A 22,968-nucleotide genomic window follows, 5' to 3' on the forward strand; every position below is an offset into this window, starting at 1 on the left:
ACCCAGGGCCTGTCTGGTCAGGCTGCTGGCCCTGCACCATGCCCTCCCCACCCCCACCACACTGCTGCTTCCAGTCTGGGCTGTGCTCCACCAGTTCTCTGGAGCTAATTGGGTCTCTAGATGTCCATCTTTTCTCACCTGCAAGACTGTGGGCTCCTTGCAGGCAGGCGCTGTCAACAATGATGCTGACGATAACAGCTCTGATGTGACCCAGCATTACTGTGACTCTGGGTGACTGGGCACATCTCCTGGACCAGCCAGAGCTTCATGATTTATGAAATTTCTCATCAGTGATGACAACAAGCTTGTGTCATTATTCCTCTTGACAGATGCAGAAACTGAAGCCTTGAGAGGGTGAGGAACTTGTCCAAGGTCACCCAGCTAGAAAGTGACAGAGCAAGAATTTTTGACCATATATATCTGTCTGATTGCAAAGTCTGTGCTTTTCCACACCATGCATACTCTTTGTCACTGTTGGTTGCTTGATTCAGGTTTCCCTGAGTGTTATTCACTGTGACATCCTTGGGGTCCTCCTTTCTCAGTGGTAGAAAACCCTCCTGTTAATCAGAGAGCAGAGGATAATCTCTCTGGCCAAGGTATTCAGGGCTGGGCTCTTCTGAGCCCAGGGAGTTGGCTGACATGGGAACACGCCAAGTTCTGTGCGTTCCTCCTACCCCTGTTTCCTCGTCTCTGCTATCCCTTCACTGCCCCACAACTTCCTTCTCTTGTTTTTTCCCTGGAGAACATTCTCTCTAGATAATCAGGGGGCCCTGGAGCTGCAGGTCTGATAGCTCTTGATAGAGTTGGTAAGAAAATGGAGCCACAGATCAGCAAGAGTCCGGACTGTAGACAGACCCCCTATGCCTGCCCCCTGCAGCTCGCACACTCCCGGTGGATTCTTCCTGTACTCTTCCTCTTCCCCATCCCCCAATCAGAATTCAGGCTCCGGAGCTCCTGAGCCCTTAGGCTAAGCCCCACCCCTCTCCCAGCATCTTGAAGTTTAGGGGCTGCTTCAAGTGAGAGATTCCCGAGCAGGGGTGTGTTGGAGAGACTTCTGGGGGCAGCCGGTCCTGGGAGCATGGGGGAAAGGTGATCACTGCCACTGTCTCCAAGGACACTGATTGAGCTTCCTAGGAGACCCTCTGCCCTTTCCCCCCTCCCAGCAGCCCAGGCGAGCAGGGACCAAGCTTGCTTATTGTCACCTGACGCTGGGCAGCCACTGATCCCATTGGTGGAGCCAGATTCGGTCTGGCTCTTTCGTTCTTTCTCGCCTTCTCTGCCTCTCTCTCCTCCACGCCGCTTTGATTTCGCTCTCGCTTCTCTCCCGGCTAGGAGCATTGCCTCTCCAGGGGCAGAAGCGTTGCGCTGCATAGTCAAGCGGGAGCTGCCAGCGGGGCATGGAAGAAGCCTCCTTGGCAGCCACGAGAGGAGCTAGGGGAGCAAGAGAGTGCTGCTGCCTGTGACCTAGACGCCCGGCTGCTGACCCTCTGCCGGAGGAGCACGTCCACACAGAGGTCCTCCGTTCCCTCCCGTCCAGATCTCCCTCTGCAGAGCCCGGTGGAGCCACGTGAGTGTTCTTCCTCCCCAGAACATCCTGCTGTCAATCCGGAGACGTGGCCAGGGGCTAGGAGCTGGGGGCACCAGGGTCCCGCCACTGCCCGCGGTGCCCACCTGGAGTGCCGGGGATGACGACCTTGTCCCCTTTTCCCTGGGCCCTCAGTAAAGGGGTTCACAGCTGGACCCAGTCCCCGGGGCAGCACTGTCACCCGTGACCATTCTGCTGCAGTCAACGATGCCACCGGGAACGGGGTGGGGGGGGACGCGTTCCCTCTGGCATGCGGTGGCTGCTCTGAACAGGCACGGGCGGCCTGGGGTCACCAGTGTGTATAGCGTGAGTGCTTGCTTGTCAGGGGACTAGAGGCTTGCTTGCGTACATAGTTCTGTCTGCCTGCACTTATGTTCATGCTTGGTGTGTCTGGAAACATACGTTTCTTTTGCATGTGAGGTCCATGTGTGGGGGACCAGTTATCTGAGTAGCTTGGGGGCTGTGTGGGCTGGGGGTGATGTGAGGCAGTATATTTCTGGGATGGACATATCACTTGTCACGTGTGTGGGAGTGCTTATTGTTGGGGGAGGGGAATGCATGCAACCAGAGGGTTTCTAGGTGGGGAGGCACAACTCCGGAGCAGGAGGAGGGATGGAGGTGGAGAGAGTGGGCAGAAACCTCTGTCCATGGGCAGGTCCACCTGCGTAGGTGCGCAAACCTGTTGGCATGAGAAGGATGGGGCTGGCAGAGCCTGGCAGAGATAAACACATTCTTCAAGTCTGTGGCTTTGAGCCCGGAGGAGCCGTGAGCGAGAAAACCAGAAGATGGGCAGAGGTTGATGTGTGTGCGAATACACACGTGTGTGCAAGCAGGCGGAGGTGGCACGCATGCATGTTAGTGCCTGTGGCCTCCTTTCTTCCCCAAATATGGCTTGTGGGAAGGCGTGTGTGTGCATACGTGTGTGTGAGAGCCTGCGGATGTGAACATGCGTGGGTTTGTGTGGAGGTGACAGCTTGTGGAGAACCAGCTGTAGGACATTCTTAGAATGCAGAAGGTGGTGGAGGGGACCCGAGTGCATAGGTGAGTGAGGAGGACAAGGATGTCTGAGGAGGTGTGTGTAGCCATGTGTGGCAGGCGTGGGTGGGCAGACCCAGTGCGTGTGCCTCCGCGTGTGGGTGTGTGTAAATGCTTGTCTTGGGGTGGATTACATGGGACCATGGGTGCTGTCTCAGCCTGTCCATCAAACCCTGCCTTTCCCCATCATCTGGGCTTAGAGACCTGGGTACACGCCCACCCTTGGTCCTCTCGGCTTTGTTGTTCTCCCACTGTCACTCACAGTCACCCCCCAAAGCTAGTACGGGCTCCCCAAAGCTAGATCTGAGCTCTCCTAGAACTGGAGAGAGGAAAGGAAGAGCCAGGTGCTGGAGACCCCACCACCAAACACGGCTGCCCCTGACTCTGGGAAGAGTATGAGAACAGGAGGAGGGGGGCAGGGGTGGGTGTCCGCCCTCGGGGTCAGTGTAGACTGCATCCCATGTGGGTGGAAGACAGCCCCTCGGGCCCTCTGGGGGATGTGTTTGTGTCTGCGTTGGTGTGTGTGGGTGCATGTGCGTGGGTGCATTTGAGGGGGCACATGTGTGTCTCCCAGGGAGCTCCTCACTGGAAGCCCGAGGGATGGCAACTTCCCCCCGCTCCACACCTGTCCCCATGAATTACCAACTGGTTTATTATCACACAGTTGTTTCTAGACACTCATCCCATTCTGTTTGATTCGGGGGTGGACCTGATATCAACACCGTGCTTATTTACTGTGGGATTCCCATACACAAGCCACTGGCATTTGGCTGTATTTCATCGCAGGCAGGCACACACTTTAGGGTAGAAAGCTAAGATGAAACAAGGACTCAGGTGACATCCTAGGGCTGGTAGGAGCCATCATCCATATTCTTCACCCTGTGCCTGCCACCCAGGCAGCCCACGGGTTAATTTAGAGGTGCCGGGCTCTGGAGCAGGCCTAATTGACAGGAGAGTGTGGGTTGGATCTTATGAGAGCTATAATTAGAAGTACCTGCTTTCGAAGGCACAAGGTACCCTCACCATTAGCGCCTGGGTGAGGGAGAGAGATGGGGAGAAAAGGAGATGACACCCCGGAAATCTGAGTGTGCTGACACTGGGCTTGAGGAAGGCAGGAGCTCCGCGGGGGACAGAGAACGCACCCTGGGGCAGAGTCTGATCACGTGCTCTTGGCCCAGAGACAGCGCCCCCAACCTCCTCCCTCTCAGTTCCCCACCCTGTTCCCCAGAGGTCCCCTGAGCCAGGCCAAAGCCAAGGCCAGAGCCAGCTCGTCCCAGTTACAGTACAGATGACAATGATGATGTGGTCCTTTCAGACCCGGAACAGCAGCCGGGGCAGAAAGACTGAGGAGGGAGGTGAGAGAGAAGGCAGTTCCTTGAAAGGGAAGGATGGAAAGAGGAAAAATAAATAGCAGTAGAACCATGAGCACCTGGGCATAACAAGCACATACCATGTGTATCACGCATCACACGCGCGCGCGCGCACACCACACACACACACACACACACGGACATAACCTTAGTTTAAAGATAAAGAGCTTAGACTCTGGAATCAGACCTGCATTCCAATCACTTTCCAGCTGAGTGGCCTTTGGTATCTTAGTACTACCCTCCACCCCTGACCTCAGCTACTTAATCAGTAAAATAGGGATAATAATAATAATAATTGTGAGGCTTGCATGAGATGATGTCTGTGAAATTATTAGCACGTAGTTGGCCTGCAAAAGATGTAAAGGTTAAAAACTAGTCATTGAAGAGTCAAGTAACCACAGGATCTGCTGCAAGAAAAAGAAAAAAAAAATGGAGTTGAAAAGTTACAGGTGCAAGAGAGCTATGGCCTGCCGCCCCTCCTACCACCAGTGGATCCATTCATCTCCATGGCGCTGTGCTCCCAGCCCCTGCGTGGTGATCCTTGCTGAGTCACCCCCAGGGTGGAGGGGGCCTGGGCTCGAGCGCCCTGGCACCCAGGCCTCTGGGCTGCCAGTGCCCCCTGCCCACTGAGCCCTCACCCCGTCTCCGATGGGTGCTTCCCACCGCTCCTACGCCTCCTTGCACTGTTCTCTCCAGCACCCCCCTTCTCTTTTCACGCCTGCTGGCTGAGGGCCCCCCTCCTCGGCTCCATCTGCTGCAAATCTGTCCCGCCCTGCGTCTGCAGCATTCCCACTGCCTCCGCCACCTGTCAGGTGCCGTCTGCTCTGCAGACCCTCTGCATAGGGCCAAGAGCCCCCCCAGGGGGCCCCCAGCCCACCTTTGGCCGCACCCCTCCAGCCCTCCCCAGGGCATCTTCCCATCAGATCCGGCAAGGCAGGTACAAGTGAAGGCTCCTCAAGGTTCCACCTGGCAAGGGATGGTGGGAGCAAGACATTCTAGAAGGTTCCGTGGGGGGGAGGGAGGTACTGAATCTTCTCTTCCCGCAGTCCTCACAGAAGCCAACCCAGTGGGGAGCATGGAGCTGCTGTCCACGCCCCACAGCATCGAGGTCAACAATATCACCTGCGACTCATTCCGCATCTCCTGGGCCATGGAGAACAGCGACCTGGAGAGGGTCACCCACTACTTCATCGATCTGAACAAGAAGGAGAATAAGAACTCGAACAAGTTTAAACACAGGGTGAGCGCAGGTTGCCCAGCGTGCCTCCTCCCAGAGTCTGCTCTCCGAGGAGGCAGGCTGACAGGACGCCCAGAGGGGAGTGTTGGGCACTGGAGAGGCCTGACCCCAGCCCGGCTCCTACTGGGTAATCTTGGGAAAGTTTAACTTCTCTCTTCCCCCGGTAAAAAGGGAATAATAATAATAATGCCAGCTTGTGAGAGGCTTCATGGAGGTAATTGTCTGTGTGCTGTTCCACTTGAGCCCAGCCCACCATGAACAGCACTACCAGCATCTGATTGGACCTTCCCATGGGGCGGGAAGACCCAGGGTGCAGCCACAGACGTCACACCTGGGGATGTCTCAGGGGTCCGACGAAGCCCCTAACTCAGGAAGCAGCCTTGTTGTTGATGGGGTGGGCCTTGGGCAGGGGTGGGCCCATTGCTTGGTCCTCAAGCCTCTGAGGGGCGGTTTTCCAGGTGGCGCTAGTGGTAAAAAACCTGCCTGCCAATGCAGGAGACATAAGAGACGCGGGTTCAATCCCTGGGTGGGGAAGATCCCCTGGAGGAGTGCATGGCAACCCACTCCCGTATTCTTGCCTGGAGAATCCCCATGGACAGAGGAGCCTGGCAGGCTGCAGTCAATGGGTCGCAAGGAGTCAGGCATGACTTAGTGACCAAGCACACACACGCACGCGGGTTCTCGTGATCCTCTCTGCCTTCACCCTCTGGCCTATCCTTCACTGGGTTTAGAAAAGAGATGGCGTGGTGAGTCCTCTGGTGGCTGGGGTGTCCTTTCCCTGGGTTAGAGCTAGTGTGGGGGCAGGCAGGAGGAAGGCTCCCATCTTCTCGAGCTGGTGAGCTGGCAGCGAGGCAGGGGGAAGAGTGAGGTGGGAAGGAGCTGGTTCCCACGACGACCGCATCGTGTGGGTTACTCACCCTCTCTTTCTTTGGAACTGGCTCTCCGATCTGGGTGTCTTTTGGCAGGCCAGTTGCCACGGTGACGTGAATGTTCAACACCACCCCCTTAACCCTCCTCCCCCCAAAGAAGAAGGCATATTTTCCCTTCCTCCCTGGCTTCTCAGCATTTGCCGTTGCCGTGGAGACGGCGCTGCAGTGTGCAGCGCTCTCGAAGTGTCCCTCGAAAATGAAGGTCTCGCCGCCCTCAACTTTGCGGGCCCCCACCCCAGTGGCCTTTCTCCTCCGTTCCCAAGAGAACGGGCATCGGGGTTAAGGGGGCGGAGGCCGGGGAGGGTCTGTACGGCCTTCCCAATGGCCACTGCTTGCTTCTGCAGGAAAATGGTGGCCAGGGCACTGAGCCATTGCGTCCTGGAGACTCCGGCTATCTTCAACAGGAAGGTGGCCATCGGGGGAGCGGGAGGCCTGGGGGAGGGCCAAGGGTGGACGTGACCTCCAGTGTGACGCTTGGCTCTCTGTCTGCACCTCACTTCTCAGGATGTCCCCACCAAGCTTGTTGCCAAGGCTGTACCACTGCCCATGACAGTGAGGGGCCACTGGTTCCTGAGTCCCCGCACCGAGTACAGTGTGGCGGTGCAGACTGCCGTGAAGCAGAGCGACGGCGAGTACCTGGTGTCTGGATGGAGCGAGACGGTCGAGTTCTGCACTGGGGGTGAGGTTCTGCCGTCCGGCTGCTTTGGCTGGCTTAGCGATGGTCAGGAGCGGGCTTCCTCTTAACCCAGCATGCACTTAGCAACTCCTGCTGGATGTAGGCACCATACTCTGGCTGACACCGTGGATGAGACCCACTCCTGCCAACCCAAAGCCTGCAGTCTGATGCAGGAGGCAGATGCAAGCAGTGCTAATTGCATTGACAATACCACTTCTGGAAAGGGATGAAGTTACTTCTCTGGCCTGGGGCAAGCATAAGTGTGGGAAATCACACATAACATAAATTTACCACCTTAACCATTTTTCAATGTACAGTCCAGCAGGATTAAGTATGTTCATGTTGGCATGCAATCCATGTCTAGAAAGTTTTCATCTTCCCAAACTGAAACATTATGCCCCCTTAAACAACAACTTCCTTTCCCCCTCATTAAATGCCCCAGAAACCACCCTCACTCTTTTTGTAAATTTGACAGCTCTCAGTATCTCATATGGGATTTCCCTGGTGGCTTAGACAGTAAAGAATCTGCCTCCCAGTGCAGGAGACTTGGGTTCAATATCTAGGTCCGGAAGATGCCCTGGAGGAGGGAATGGCAACCCACTCCAGTATTCTTGCCTGGAGAATCCCATGGACAGAGGAGCCTGGCTGGCTAGTATCTCATATGAGGGGAATCACACAGTATTTGCACTTCTGTGACTGGCTTATTCATTTGGCAAAATGTCTTCAAGGTTCATCTGTGTTGTAGCATGTGTCAGAATTTCTTTCCTTTTTAAGGCTCAATAACATCCCATTGTATGGATGGACCACATTTTGTTTATTGATCATTGGTGATGGACACTTGGTGGGACCATCACGTTTTGTTTGTCTTGAGCTTCCACTCAGCCTTGGAAAACAGTCCCGCAAACTCGCCTATTAGCTTGCAAACTCCAGCATGAACAGACACGGGGGCTTCTGCGTATTGGGTCATTGGTGACCCAGGATCTGCCCCACAATCTTCCATTCTTTTGTAGTCCACGTGAGAATTGCTCCAGATCTTCCCCCGTCACAAGGAAGGGGCAGGAACATCCTTAGCCTCAGGCCTCAGAGGCTGCTGACTCCATCCTCTGCCAAGGCTTGTGCCCCAGCTCTCCTTGACCTGCCTTTCTCTTTTGAGTGGTGTTTTTTCCCATAACTTGGCTGCAAAACCCCACTCTGGAGGTGCTCCTCCAGACCTTGCACGGAAAGTCTCTTGGTGTACCCCAGAACTCTACATGCAGTGGGAGTCCATTCAAACTGGGGAGCTGGGGATGGCTGCAGTCCAGTTCCTCCTTCTCTTGTCAATGCAGCACCCTGGCCAGGGCTGCATTAGCAAGGAGGAAAGGGCAGCTTTTGCTGCTTCATTCAAAGGTGCTGTCTAGATGAGCAGCAGCCCTGCCTGGACCCCACGGCCCTAGCCTCTGGCTCTGGCCCAGCCGTCCAGTTTTACCATCCTGTTTCCAGGCTTCCTCCTTTCTCCTGGGATGCTTAGGCAGAGTCACTGCCCCTGACCCTGGGCTAAGCCTTCCCCTCAGTTGTCTGCAGTTTACCCCTCAGTTATTCTTCAGTTGCTAAGTTGTGTCCGATTCTTTGCAACCCCAAGAACAGCAGCATGCCAGTCTTTGCTGTCCTTAATGATCTCCCTGAGTTTTCTCAAACTCATGTCCATTGAGTCGGTGATGCCATCCAATCATGTCATTCTTTGTCACCCCTTTCTCCTCCTGCCTCCGATCTTTCCCAGCATCAGGATCTTTTCCAGTGAGTTGTCTCTTCACATCAGGTGGCCAAAGTATTGGAGCTTCAGCATCAGTCCTTCCAACAAATATTCAGGGTTGATTTCCTTTAGGATTAACTGGTTTGATCTCCTTGCCATCCTGAAATTACACCTGACTTCCATATAATGGTGTGGACAGGTTCATACCTGCTGGATTTGAGGGGCTCTCCCCAAAGGACCTCAGATTCTTTCCTCTCAATCTTTTGCCTCTTGCTTCTCTTTTCACATGAGAATGGTCTGGGATTACAGACTCTGGGTCCCTTGACATGACTGTATAACTGGGCAGCCCTCTGCCCTTTTCTAATGCAGAGCCCTGAGCCCCTGGTCACAGGGCCCTGAGGCGACAGGACAGACAGCCCCAGCTACCCACGTCCCAGCCAGGCCAGGCGGTCCTTTCTGGCCCACGGCGCTGTGGACTGCCTGGTCTCCCCCGCACCCTGAGGACAGAGGTGGCTGATGTTCCCGGTGGGCAGTGAGTGATCTGAGGGGGAGGCTGTGATGCCCTGCCTGGCCCTCAGCTCACCCTCCTGGGCTCTTGCAGATTATGCCAAGGAGCACCTGGCCCAGCTACAGGAGAAGGCTGAGCAGATCGCAGGCCGCATGCTCCGCTTCTCTGTCTTCTACCGCAACCATCACAAGGAGTACTTCCAGCATGCCAGGTACGGCCAGCTCTGGACTTCCTGCCCCGGCTCTGCCCGCTACCCTGGCCCTCTGATGTCACCCCCACCCTGTTAGTTGCCAGACCCTCCTCTGGTGTCCTCACCAACCTCCCCCCACCATATCCCAGGCTGGTTCTGGGGGGATGTTGGGCTCCAGAGAAGGAAAGGGGCTTCAGAATGGGGCTGCCTGGAGGCACTGCACTGACAGGCCTGAGTGAATGAGGTCCTGGGTTTAATCCTACTTTCAGAGAGTCCCTTTTGCTGAGTTCTAAGGCTGCAGGTGGCACAGTGGTAAAGAATTCACTTGCCAATGCAGGAGACACAGGAGACGTGGGTTTGATCCCCGGGTCAGGAAGGTCCCCTGGAGGAGGAAATGGCAACCCACTCCAGTATCTCTGCCTGGGAAATCCCATGGACAGAGGAGCCTGGCAGGCTACAGTCCATGGGGTCACAAAGAGCTGGATGTGACTGAGCGCGCATGCACACAAGGCTACAGGTCAGCTGTCCCTCCAGTTCAGGCCCTGGTCTCAAGGGAGGTGGTGAGGGGAACACAGAGTGAGAGGATTCTGAGCAAGAAGGGTCATGATCTTCAAACTGTGTGCTGGGAAGCCTGGAGGCTCCGGGGAAGGATCTCGGGGCATCCTAGGGTGGTGCTGAAGGATTAGTGAGGAACTCAGAGGATGAGGCCGGGTGAGCCCTGCCCCCATCATCCAGCCAGGGCAGCTTCAGGTTTGTTGCCTCTGCCTGCCTGTGTATAATTTCCTTGGGGGATACAAGAGGGGTTCTGTTTGAATGTTTGAGGTATTTTTAAAATGTCTGAAAATTGGTGACCTGGTCCAACACCCTCAGCCTACAAATGGGGAGACTGAGGTCCAGAGGGCCAGCAGGTCCAGGGGCTGCCCACACACTCTTCGCTGCCTGATACCGCTCCAAGTCCTTGTCCTTCTAAGGCTGGGCCAGTGCAAGCTGCCACTGTTACTGTTTTTATCACTGCAGTCAGCTGGGGTGGGGCGTTCTGACCTGACCCCAGGGGGTTCTACTGTGTTTGTTCTAAAGAAGGGAGGCAGTAGGTGAGTGGGGAGGACACTGGCCCAGTTTGGGCTCATCTATCAGCAAGCAAGGGAGAGACACAGAGCATCCATGTACGCTGGGATATAAAGATGAATAGGGACTTCTCTGGTGGGCCAGTGGTTAAGACTCCATGATAGCATTGCAGGGTTCAGTCCTTGGTCAGGTAACTAAGATCCCTGCATGCTGTAGAGTGTAGCCAAAACGAAAAAAAGAATAAACGCATAGCCCCCACTCCTGCAAACCGGAGTCTATCAAGGGGACAGTACAGCCAGAGGGAATGTAGTAAGTGTGTGTGATTGCTGAGTAAAGTTCAGTGCCCTGCACATAGTAAGCAGTCAAAGTTTTGTTGAATACAAGTGTTTGCTGTTCCTGGAAGGTTTTTTTTTTTTTTTAATATTTATTTGGCTGCCTCTTAGTTGCCTCACGTGGGATATTTTCTTGCAGTGTGCAGACTCTCTAGTTGTAGTGCACAGGTTTAGTTGCCCTGAGGCCCATGGGATTTTAGTTCCCCAACTAGGGATTGAGCCCACACCCCCTGCATTGGAAGGCGGATTCTTAACCACTGGACCACCAGGAAAGTCCCTGGAAGGTTTTTTTTTTTTTTTTCCCCCCTGGAAGGTTTTAGAAGAGAAGGGAGGGGACACCTGTTTTGGACTTTGAAGGATGGTTAGATGGTTAGAAGTTTGCCGGATCAGGTGGGAGAAGGTGGAAAAGGCAATTCAGGCAGAGGGAAGAGGCAGGAGAGACCTGGGGTGGGGCTCTTGCATGGCTGGATGGTGTTACCTGTGCGTGTGGGGGTGGTGGGAGGTGGGGCCAGAAAGACCAGATCTTCCCGATCTTCCTTTTTGTGCAAGCCCCATCAAAAGGGTTTTAATCTGGGGAGTGGCAGGTTCAAATCTCTCCTTCTTGAAGGAGTGGGCTGGATCAGCCCCATCTCCAGGGCCCTCCCTTCTCTTGCCTTCTGGAATGTTCTATTTGTGACTGGTGGAGGCGGTAGCTGGTGGGAGAACTGGGAGCTGGGCTGACTTCCTTCTTGGTCACACCACAGCCGCCAAGCCTCAGTCCAGCTAACCAAAAGCGTTTTCTCTTCCTCTTGGCATTTATTTTTCCCCTGCGGTGGGCAGGACCCACTGCGGGAACATGCTGCAACCCTACCTGAAGGACAACAGCGGCAGCCACGGCTCCCCGACCAGCGGCATGCTCCACGGCGTCTTCTTCAGCTGCAACACAGAATTCAACACCGGCCAGCCCCCGCAGGACTCCCCCTACGGCCGCTGGCGCTTCCAGATCCCCGCCCAGCGCCTCTTCAACCCCAGCACCAACCTCTACTTTGCGGACTTCTACTGTATGTACACGGCCTACCACTACGCCATCCTGGTGTTGGCCCCCAAGGGTTCCCTGGGGGACCGCTTCTGCCGCGACCGTCTGCCTCTCCTGGACATTGCCTGCAACAAGTTCCTGACCTGCAGCGTGGAGGACGGGGAGCTGGTCTTCCGCCATGCCCAGGACCTCATCCTGGAGATCATCTACACCGAGCCGGTCGACCTGTCCCTGGGTACCCTGGGGGAGATCAGCGGGCACCAGCTGATGAGCCTGTCTACCGCCGACGCCAAGAAGGACCCCAGCTGCAAGACCTGCAACATCAGCGTGGGCCGCTAGGGACTCCTGGGGAGCCAGGGAGTTAGGGAGAGATGGCAGGCAGGGTGGTGATGGGTGGCATAAGCGCAGGGAGCTGGCTTTCTCTCCCTTGCCCCCTGCCCCCTCCAGGCCACCCATCTCCCTCTTCCCTTCCCTTCCCCAGGGCACTAAAAGCAACAGAGGGTGGTCCCTTGGCAGGCATGGCCTACCCATGCCTGGCCGAATTGGGAAGGCTTCTTAGTCTCAGCAGGTTGGCGGGGAGGGCGGGTGGATTTCTGGAGATTTCCCCTTTCCCTTGGTTTCCCTGCCCTATTTCTTGCCTCATCCCAGGCCTCCATCTTAGGAGACCTGCCCCCCTAGGGTTCTCCCACGGAAGCCTTCCCTCGAAAGACCCACCTGTAGCTTGCCTGCCTCCAGAGGAGCTGAGAGCTGTGGGCGTGTTCTTCCTTAGCCCCACCCACCCCATTGAGGGCCAATCATAGAATGCCCCTCCCCCACGAGCCAGGCCTTGGGGGGCGTCCTACTGCAGGCCCCACCCTCTCCCTCTATAAATAGTCTCCTGCACCGCTGTGACCCCACCCCCACCCCCACTCCACACCGTTATTCCTTGCCCCGGAGCACCCTCTTCCTGCATGGGGAGAGCCGTCCCTCTCCTTCTCCACCTGCCCTCTAGAAAAGGGCCCTCTTTCTCTTGGCTTTGGGGGCCCCTGGCTGCTGGGGGGGGGTTCCCCTTCTTCTGCCTGGAGGTGGTATAAATCCCAGCGGACTTTCTCCCTTGCTCAGAGTGCTGGGGTGTGCAGTGGCAGCCACTGGGGTCGAGGAGGGGGGCCAGAGACCCCTGAGACCCAGAGGGACCCCTCCCTCAGCTGGGAGTGGATGGCCTCATGCCGAGGGGACCCGGCGTGGACCTGGAAGCGAGGGCGTTCCCACAGGGCCCTGGTACCCCGCCTGGCTGCGCGCTTGCTCGCTCACGCTGCCGGGGCACCGCTGCTGCGCCATGCCTGTGTGTCATCTGGACTGTGGCTTCCCCGCGCCACCCCCACCTCGCGCCCCCTCCCCCTGGCACTGTTGGCTCCTCACCTTGCAGCGAAGCCAGCCTCCTGGCGGAGAGCCCCTTCCCTGGGGAGCGCTTGGTGAAGTCTTTCCTGGGCCACTCAGTGTTTTCACCTCTTTCCTACTTTTGTGCGGGTCATGGGAGTGCTGAGGGTGGACCGTGGAGGCGAGCAGACCTGGTGGGTGATGAGGAGAGGGGTCAACTAACGCAGCCAGCTGTTTGAGGGGTGGCAGAAGGATGTCAGGTGAAGGAGAGCAGCCCCCACAGTGAGAGCGGACTTCTGTGATGAAAGACAGAAGGGGGCAGCAGGCCAACAAGGCCATGTCTCAGTGAGCGGGCGAATGGGACAGCTGGTGGCCTGTTCTGTAGCCACAGGGAATGGTGTGGTCATCTGTCCTTTGGCCTGGATCAGGGCTGGGGGCCGTGGGAGGTGCATGGAGAAGAGGACGTGGGCCCCAGGCCCTTTCCCCTCTGCTGAGGGGGTGGCCCGCTGCCCTCCCCTGGCCCCGTGTCTGCCCTGGGCTGGGGGCACACCCACCTGTGCTGTGCTTGCATCAATAAACCACCATGGCCTGAGAGCCCTGCCTTTCCTTGGGCTCTGGGAAGGGAGGGGTGGACAAGCTGTAAAGTCACAGAGGAGCTCGGACAGGCCACCTGGAATCCTCTCCAAGGGTGTTCTGGACTCACTGTGGGAGGCAGGCCTCTGAAAGCAGAGCCACATCTCCAGCTTGGGAAGGACGTTGGAGGTCAATGTGGTGCTACTCTGCACTTTACAGATGGGAAAGCTGAGGCCTCTTTGGGGAGAACCTGCAGCAATCTGGAAGCGTGACCCAGGTCCACAGGCCCCCTGTTTGCAGCCCCTCCCCCTGCAGCCACCTGCACTGCATCAGCCCCACATGCTACTGAGCTCCCCTCCCCCAGAGCCCAAGTGTCCCCTCCCCAGCAGGGCTTCTTGTCTGTGGATCTGAGTCACCTCTGCGTCTGCTATTATGGACTTATTAAAATGATTCTCTGCTGGAGTGGAAAAGTTCCAGAAAAATTAGAGTCACCTCCCTGACACTGCTTAGCTCGGGGCCGAATGAACATGTGTCATCCAAAGCTTGGGGCCTGGACTCCTTGCACCAGGAAGGAAAGCTGAAGGGCAAATGCCACTTCCCAAGGGCCTACTATGTTCCCAGGCATCCGGCCAGGTGCTTTCACACACAACTCCTTTAGTCCTCCACCCTCTATGATTCCCGTTTAACAGATGAAGAAACTGAGGCACAAGGAGGTTAAAAGGCTTGCCCGTGTCTAACAGCCATTAGGTAGCAATGCCCGGGATTTGATTTAGAAGCTAGAATCTTCCTATTTCACTGCTGTCTCCCCAGTGTATGCCAGGAATCCCCTGGGACTGTAAGACACGGGTGGGGCAGATCTCCATCACAGCCACCTTCAGGAGGGTCTCCACAGAGCTTTTGGTCTATCAAGTCCATGCCTAGCTCCGGAATAACACCAGGGGGCGCTGTGGAGTCAAAAGTGCCAAGGAAACTTATTTTAAAGGCATAGTGAGAAATATTTGGAGCCCAGGATTCTAGGGTGGCTTCCCAGGTGGGACTAGTGGTAAAGAACCCTCCTGCCAATGCAGCAGACATAAGAGACATGGGTTTGATCCCTGGGTCGGGAAGATTCCCTTTAGGAGGGCATGGTAACCCACTCCAGTATTCTTGCCTGGAGAATCCCACGGACAGAGGAGCCTGGCAGGCTATAGTCCATGGGGTCACAAAGAGTCAGACACAACCGAAGTGACTTGGCATGCACAGGGTTCTAAGGATGGGGGCGGTGACCTCCAGGGTCCATCCTTCCGCCACTGGGCAGGACCTGAGGGGTTTTCAGTGTCCCCGAGAGGGAAAGGCTTCAATCTTCCTTTTGCAAATCCTTCGTGGGTTTCTTAGGAGAAGAGATTGGCTTCCAGGCCCTCTTAGCAGAAGGTGAAGAAGTCAGGTGAAGCAGGGGTGGTGGTGGGGTTGCATGTAGGTTTCCTCTGGAGAGCCTCTTCTTGCTTCTCCCCAGACGGCCACCCTCCGGCACTCCGGCGTTGCTCCAGGCGCCTGTCCAGTAGAGCTTGGTCAGGTCATCTGCTGGCGTCTGCCCTGGGGTCCCTTTTGATCAGTGTCCCCCTAATCTGACCTGGTAGAAGGAGAAAGGTCTAGATGTGCACACACACGCACACACACTGCTTCCCTGGGCTGGATATGGAAGACAGCCTTGGTGACTACAGAGAGCTGCAAGGTGAAGGGCAACCTTAGACTGCGTCAGCCACGGTCCAGCAAAGGGGCTCCAAGCTAGCCCTGCTCCAGTGCGGGCAGGGAGGGACAGTGAGGGGCTAGCCACCAAAGGGCACTTCCTGGTTACAGGTGGGGTATTTTGCTGTGCAGGTACAAACACAGACACACCCAGCACATGGACATGGGCTCACACACTCCTAACCCTCCACCACACACAAGTGCACACACACACACACAGACACACACGCAGTCTCCTCTGCCCGGACATATACCCATACTTCCCTATCTGTTCCTTTCCCCCCTGGAGTAGCATCTTTCTTTTAATCCTGGATGGATGACAGGCCCCCTCCAAGGAAGTGGGAGAGAAGGCGCCAGTTCCGAGGACCCTCACAGTTTTGTCTGGCTTTGACATGCGTCTCTTCTCCATGTTAGGAAAGGAGGTGGTAGGGGTTCCAAGGAAGAGAACGAGGAGGGACCATTCCCCGAAATGGAGGGAGGCCTTCAGGAAGCTGAGCCGAGGTGACTGGCCATAAAACAGCTTGGCCGCAGCATCTGGAGGAGATTGGAACCAGATGTTCCTGGGATGGGGGAGGGGAGGGCTGGGCGGCTGGGAGGGAGCTGGAGCAGGAGAAGCAGACTGTCAGCAGGGTCAGGGGGTCTGGGTTGGGGGCCTCCTGACTCTGGGAGAGACATCTAGCCGCTCCCCAAGTCAGGCACTACTATTTTTGCAAACTGGGACAGCAGATCTCTTCACAGATTCTAGAATCAGCCTTGTGTGTGGGGACAGTCAAGCACAGGGTGTGACTTGGGAGGTGCCCAGAAAGTCTACCAGCTTAGAAAGAAATACGTCGCCTGCCGCCCTGTGAGCCCCACCCTGGTGTGCCATAAGCATTGCCCTTTCGGGCAGACAGATGGCGGTTCTGCGCTCAACTCCTAACGCGAGACTGGAGGCTGGTGAACCCAGACGCTTCCTTTTAGCGCAGGAAGCACGTCATCTGGGAACTGGAGAACTGTTCGGCAGATGACAGGAAAAGAAGATCCATTTACAGAGTGCCTATTTGCTAGGCGCTTTGACAGGTTCCCTTCAATGTGTATCTCTTCCTTTCTCTCTGTGTTATCATCCTTTGGGTCAAGATGAAGAAATCAAAGTTCAGAGCAGTTAAATGACTCACCCAGGGACACGCAGTCACCAAATGGGAAAGCTTGTATTCAAAAGCGGCTATGTTCTTATTTTATCATATTTTATTTATTTTTAAACTTTATTGGCCATGCCTCTCAGCACGTGGGATCCTAGTTCCCTGATGAGGGACTGAACCTGCACACCCTGCATTGAAAGCGCAGAGTCTTAGCCACTGGACCCCCCAGGAAGTCCAGAAACTGGCTGTGTTACAGTCAGGCTTATAACTTCACAACCGACCGAGAAGCACGTGGCGTTAGAGCGCAGGGAAGGGAAAGAGAGGGGCAAGGAGTTAGGGGGCAGTGTGGGATAGCCAACCTTCCTACTTCTGCACTTGAGCCAACGGTTGGCCCTGGAAGCCCCCAGCTGCCTCAGGAGCCTGACTGTTGGAGACTGCACCCTGACAGGAAGGGTTGCTGGGAAAAGGTTACTGAATGGGGAGCAGAGGCCCAGAGAGGGGACAAACTGGCCAACATCACCGGGCGAAGCAAGGCAGAGCTAGGTCTCCTGACCGCCAGGCCAGGGCTGGCTGTGTCCTCCAGGGTTAGAGAAGTGCAGCCAGAGGGGAGAGTCTGGGGCTCCAGGGTTTGGGGTTATCTCCACCTGGGTTTCCAGGCTGGGAGCGTCATCTGGGTCAGGATCATTCTAATTATTTGGCTGCTGGCCACACGCTCAGGACCAGGGGACCTCAGGGGGATCTCAGGGGCTTGGGGACAGTTGGAGTTGGAAGGGTTCCGTCCTCTGACGTGGAATCACCTGAGGGGCTGGGCAGCTGCACTGAGGTTCATCTAGTCTCGAAACCTGCGAGCAGCCAGATGGTGAGGGTGGGCTGGGTCTGGAGAATCATTCATCAAGTTCTGGAATGTGTATCAGTGGCCTGCTGCCAGCTCCCAATCAGCCTTCACTACCCAGAGGTAGCCTCCGGGAAGAGGGGCCCAGGGAAGATGAAGGGCCCAATCAGCACAGGCCCCTGGCTCATTAGAGGGGCCCGAGTCTATGGCAGTGATGGAGCCTAGGGATGGGTCCCCTGGGCAGCTGCGTGGGTTGGTCCTGACCTGCATCTGGCTGTGCTGACCTGCAGGGAGGACGGGGTACTCTCTGCCCTGCAGCCTGGGCCTGGGCTAGGATACTGGCTCCCTTCACACATGTGGCTTGTGTACCAAGAGTGTGGTCCTCAGCTTCAGAGCAACCCGGGGGGCTGGCAAGGAGAGCTGGGACCACTGACAATGAACTCTGCTGCAGAACTGGGCAGGTTGGTTGGCAAAGTGTCCAGATGAGACGCCCGGGGGGGCTCCAAATGGTTTGGGGGCCTTTCTGTTCTGTTCATGGTCCTCTGGGCTGTGCTGAACATTCTGGTCAGAGGAGGTGGAGGGGTGTCAATGACATCACAGCCGGGGACCTAGCTGGCCCTCCCGCCATCACCCATTCCCTCATCTGCAGTCAGGACTAGAAGAGAGGGCTGCAGCCTGACCACGAGGTCACATCAGCCTACTTGCACATCGGACACTAGCCGTGTGTATGGTTTCCATTGTTTAAAGGACCAGTATGGGATGCAACACGCCATACTGTTCCCTGGGGGTGGGTCCCCCCACAGAGTCCAGATTTAGTATCTGGCACATCTGGCTCTGCTATAGGGAGAAGTCTAGGGCCAGGAAAAGACCCACAGTCCCACTGGAGGCCCTCAGGGAGCCCCAGGGCTTGGAGCAGACTGCTGGCTTGCTCTGGAATCTGGGAGTGGCCAGTCTAGGCAGGGAAGCTGGGTCCTCTATGGGTTTTCTTTCCCTGTGAGATCCATGGAAAGTAGGGAGAGAGGGTCCTTTGAAAGGAAGGAGCAGGGATGTGGTTTCTCTCCTGCTGGCCTCCGGGAAGACAGGTCTGAGGTCTGTACCTCGCTGTTGGCTGGGGAGGGAGAAGGCAGAGGCAGGAAGGAGAGGCCAGACATGACACCGTCATGGGTCGCCTAGGGAGAGGGGGCCAGAGCTGGAATGTTTGTTCTGTGGCTGCCTAGCGTCTGGCTCTTGTCTCCCCGAAGAGAGATGGTCCTGAGGGGCCAGCACTCGGGGGTCTGACCTTCAGGAAGGAAGGCACTGGGAGCTGACTGATGGATCTGCTCTGGCTGATGGTACTCTGGGTCCGGATGGGCTCTTCTAGCCCACCACCCAGATCCAGAGATGGAAGATTCCACTGGACACCGGCTGGACAGACACACGCCATCATCCCCGTGACATACTTCCTCCCTTCCCATTGCACAGCCACTTTACAGAATGTTCCGTTCTGCCCATTGGGTTGTGTGGGAGGCTTATGAGGCTCGGGGGCGCCTGCAGGCTCAAGTGTGCAAGGCATCCGTATCTCTGTGTCCGACTGTGAAATCACACTCTCAGGGGCCCTGGAATCGAAGGCAGGAAGGGCAGCTGGCGAGGCCAGGTGTCCCGGCTATGCGCCGGCCCCAGACTCACATCTGGAAGATGTGCGCCCAGCACCACCCACCTCCACCGCCACCCCCACATCCCAGACAGCCTCTGGCACAAGACACTGGCTGTAACACTTTCGGTTTATTGGCTGGGGTGCCCTGGTGTGGCTGACCAGCCGCTGGGCCTGAGAGAAGCCCTGTCTTGATGCCCCCACCCCCTCCCCTTCATCCTCCTGCTGCGCATGTGGCTCCTGTGGGATATGCACGGAAATTCGCGCCCCAGGAAACAGGGGGAGGTGGGGGCTTCAAACAAAACCAAATCAGGGGAGGGGGAGGGGTGGGAAACGTACATTACAATGAAGATATGCCACTGGCTATACACAATAGGGTGCATGGAGATGGGCGGGAAACTTGGGTGGGTCCTCACACACTGGGCTGGGCCCCCAGAGAGGAATGGCCACTTCAAGTGTCTCAGGGCAAGCTCTGGCTCCCTGGCCCTGGCCCCTCACTCCCAGGGTTGGGGGCGAGGGAGGAAGGGATCATGGGGCAGCAGCTCATGTGGGAGTCCAGTGCCCCACCTCCCGAGGACAGCTTCACCGGGACCATCAGCCCGCAGGTCCTGGCACCCGGGGGACAGGGACGGGGTGCCCACTTTCTGCCCGCCCCCCGCTGTCCGGCTCAGGTGACCGAGGGCAGCAGGCCTCCCATCCCTGCCGTATGAGGGCAGCGGTCACTTTCTGCTGTGTAGAGTGTCCTGGAACTTCGTGCTGGTGTACCGCAGGTGGAAGCCTTTTTTGGTGATGGTGTCATCCGAGTGGAATTTCACCAGAACAGAGTCGCCCGCCGAGTACACTTCCTCAGGAGGCTGTTGGAGGAAAGGCGTGGGCATGAGGCTGAGGACCGGGGGCCGCGGCTGCTGCTTCCCTCCCCGAATTCTCCTGCTATAAGGGAGGTGGGTGGCTCCAGACTCCCGCCAGGTCCCCCAGTGCCTTGAAGCAGGAGGACTCTTGCAAGCTGGAGTTTAACGGGGCACTTGGAGGAGGGGGAGGGCTCCCCAGGTTGCTCTGGTGGTAAAGAATCCACATGCCGACGCAGGAGACACGGGTGTGATCTCTGGGTTGGGAGGATCCCCGGAGGAGGGCATGGCAACCCACTGCAGCATTCTTGCCTGGAGACTCCCTTGGACAGAGGAGCCTGGCAGGCTACAGTCCATGGCATTACAAAGAGTCGGACACAACTGAAGCGACTTAGCCTGCGCACTGGAGTAGGCGAGGTACCGGGGGCTACCGGTTCAGAGTCACACTTCCTTTCCATACCCAGTGCCTAAATAGTTAGTTGTGACGTCTCAGGCAATGCACTGCCCCTCTCTGGGCCTCACTCCCCTCAAAAGCAAACGGGAAGGAACAAATGCTCTCTGCTTTCCAAGTCTAGAAAGGTGGGTGGAGGTGGCGGGGGCAGGGGAGACAAGAGGATGGCTGTGACAGGGTTTTGCAAAGGCAGTAATTTATCAGCTGCCTTCTTGCAATCCGGCTGTCTCTTGGAGAAGGCAGGACAGCCGGGTCCCCAGACCTGGACTCGGCCTCTCTCCTCCTGCCCATCTCAGACGCGGGCCATGGTGGGCTCCAGGTGATGCCCCTTCTGAGGCTCCTGCAAGCCCCTCCTCGCCTCTGCGCGCAGTGACCCGCCCATGGAGCATCAGCACACGGAGGCCCTGGCCCTCAAGGCCTGGAAAGGATCATTTCCGAGAACCTTGGGGATATTTCCAGCAACCATGCCAGGAAGCCTTGACGGAACTGGGTTCCCTCTCCAGTCCCCTCCCGCTGGCTCCAGCCTGATGGCAGTCTCCGCAAGAAGCCACCTGGGGACACCCGCTTTGGTGTGTGACTCACCCTAAGGTGTCAGGTCAAGGGAGATACAAAGGGCAAAGTGGGAGGGGGTGCGCCTGACGGCCCAGGGACCCGGAGCAGCTGGGCCCGGCCAGCAGGGGGGGCTGGTGCTCCGTGTCCCCATTGGTGGCCCACGGACCTGGAGCAGTTGGGCCCAGCCGGCAGGAGGCTGCATGCTCCGTATCCCCACTGGCGGCCCAGGGACCCGGAGTAGCTGAGCCCGGCTGGCAGTGGGGCTGGTGCTCTGTGTCCCCATCCCCTCAACTCTGTCCCAGTCCTGTCCAGCCTTTGCCAGTCAACAAAGGCTGAAGCTCTGCTCCTAAGGGGAGATTGCACCAGCCAATGCTGGGTCCAGCAGCTGCTGCAGCTCCTGGAAAGATTAACCCTTTCTGGGGGCACCCAAGCTGTCCTAGAGCACGGCCATGAGAGGCAGGGAAGCAGGAAGTGATGGGCAGGAGGGCATGTCTGAGTGTACATATGAGTGTGAGTACATGTGCCAAAGTGTGTGTGTGTATGTAGAATGGGGAGGGGAAAATGGCATTCTCTGAAGGAAGAGAGGATTAAAAAAGAAAAGAAAAAAAAACACCAAAGAATTCACAGGTTCTGCCTGGAGGAAAATAAATCCACCTCTGTGGTTTTCCTGTGACCTTAGTTAAAACCTCATCAAGCAAATTCTTGCCCACTGCCTCTGAAAGTGCCATTTTATGGTCCAAGAAATGATGCTCAGTGTCTGCTTGGACAGCAGCACCAATATGCTTTGGGACCAGCTGGCCTGTCACCAAGAAGAGAAACTGGCAGTGGAAGAGATGAGGGTATTGTTATGGCTCGGCCAGGATGACTGCCTAGTGCGGCTCGGCTCAGCCCTGGGCCCTGGCTCTTGCCCCAACCTCTGCCCTCATTCAGGGCCTGCTCTGGACCAGGGCAAGGGAATGAGGGGGTAGAGGGAACTCCAACCTCCTCCCCCAATGCAAACTGCCTTGGAGACCCAACTGAAGTGGTGCTGAGCAGGCTTGGGTCAGGGTGGGTGGGGTCTATCCCAGAGGCTGCAGGAACCTCAGTGTCAGCCAGAAAGGACCTTGTTTCCTGGGTGGGGATGGCCCAAGGCCAGGTGGGCCTTTGTGAGCTGGGAGACCCACCAGGCTGGACCTCCGGCTCCTGCAAAGTGCCAGGCGGGGGCTGCTGCCCACATCTGCAGAGGCACTGGGTCCCTGCACTGGGGTGAGAGGGGTGGGGAGTGTGGGGGCCTCACCCCTGAGCCACAGTAGCGTCCCAGCCTGGGGGCAGTGCTGTCATAGCCGTCGAAGAGCTCCATGTAGTCATAGCCGCAGTCGGTCTCCTCTTCCACCTCGAAGGTCTGGAACACCAGCTCCACGCCGTAGCCTTCCTCAGCTACGATGACCCACTCACAGTCCACTCCCCCTGGGTAGTTATTGTCACCAAACTGGGCATGGGAGTAAAGGTCCTTGGTCTTCACCTCTGCCCGAACCTGGCCACCACACTCTAGAGGGAGGAGGGGGACACAAGGTCGGCTGCTGCCCTGGAGCACAGTCATGGCCCAGGCACTGTCCCTCCCCACGTGCAGCCCTCCTGGCCGGATGGAGGCCCTGGGCCAGCGCCACATGGCTAGAGACAGGTGGGTTTGGACCCAGCCCAGGACTTGGCCTGGGACTAGTGCTCTGCTGCTCTCTCTCTGGAGGGATGCCCACAGAGGCCCGGGGACGCAGCGGGTGAAAGGCCGCTCTCTGTGGAAGCCCCAGGGAGGATGCACTTGCTGAAAGAGAACGTTGCTAATTTGCTCCAGCTGATAGCTGTCATGGAAGAATGCGGACTCTGTGACGCCAGAGCTTCCGTTCTTAAGTGAGAAGATGTCCATCTGGGTTTTATGTGAAAACTCCTAATTTTTAAATGTTGGCTTGGGTTTTTAAAAAACACAGTGTGGGCCAAACATAGCAGCTCTGAGAACCATATGGAGTTCCAGGCCTCCAGTGTGTGACCCTGTGCTGGGAGGGGCCAACGAGGGCAAGGCCATCCGTGTACACCTTCTCTGGATGTCCTCTGGCCTCCTGGACACCTGGGCTCACGGTGGGGGTTGGGGGGAGGGAGGGAAGTAGATGGGCATGGCCTGAGCTGAAAGGAAGGAGGGGAGGCTATGGATCCATCAGTTCTGGGACCTCCCCAACAGGTACCT

At 56.9% G+C, this 22,968-nt stretch overlaps 2 protein-coding genes across 6 annotated transcripts in view; one reads left to right on the plus strand and one right to left on the minus strand.

The window, feature by feature from the left end:
* The first annotated feature begins 1,022 nt into the window (after positions 1–1,022).
* PHYHIP (phytanoyl-CoA 2-hydroxylase interacting protein) lies at positions 1,023–13,621 on the plus strand. Of its 2 annotated transcripts, XM_070459692.1 has the most exons (6): positions 1,023–1,089; positions 1,333–1,567; positions 5,037–5,230; positions 6,661–6,835; positions 9,163–9,280; positions 11,476–13,621. In XM_070459692.1, the coding sequence occupies exons 3-6, from the start codon at positions 5,066–5,068 to the stop codon at positions 12,008–12,010; spliced, it is 993 nt and encodes a 330-aa protein (XP_070315793.1). In that variant the 5' UTR covers positions 1,023–1,089; positions 1,333–1,567; positions 5,037–5,065; the 3' UTR covers positions 12,011–13,621. The 2 variants fall into 2 exon arrangements, with proteins under 2 accessions (XP_070315793.1, XP_020755584.1); XM_020899925.2 differs by lacking the exons at positions 1,023–1,089; positions 1,333–1,567 and adding an exon at positions 2,547–2,626.
* Positions 13,622–19,017: 5,396 nt separating this feature from the next.
* The window catches only part of BMP1 (bone morphogenetic protein 1), a 46,514-nt gene continuing 42,563 nt past the window's right edge, over positions 19,018–22,968 (minus strand). For all 4 annotated transcript variants that reach the window (XM_070459696.1, XM_070459694.1, XM_070459693.1 and 1 more), the window contains exons 19-20: positions 22,030–22,280; positions 19,018–19,759 (exon numbers count right to left, since the gene is read on the minus strand). In XM_070459696.1, the coding sequence (XP_070315797.1) occupies positions 19,625–19,759; positions 22,030–22,280 (386 nt within the window). In that variant the 3' untranslated portion in view covers positions 19,018–19,624. The remainder of the gene's footprint in view (positions 19,760–22,029; positions 22,281–22,968) is intronic.

The sequence above is a fragment of the Odocoileus virginianus genome, chromosome 31 (assembly GCF_023699985.2).
Source record: "Odocoileus virginianus isolate 20LAN1187 ecotype Illinois chromosome 31, Ovbor_1.2, whole genome shotgun sequence".
Taxonomy (NCBI): Eukaryota; Metazoa; Chordata; class Mammalia; order Artiodactyla; family Cervidae; genus Odocoileus; species Odocoileus virginianus.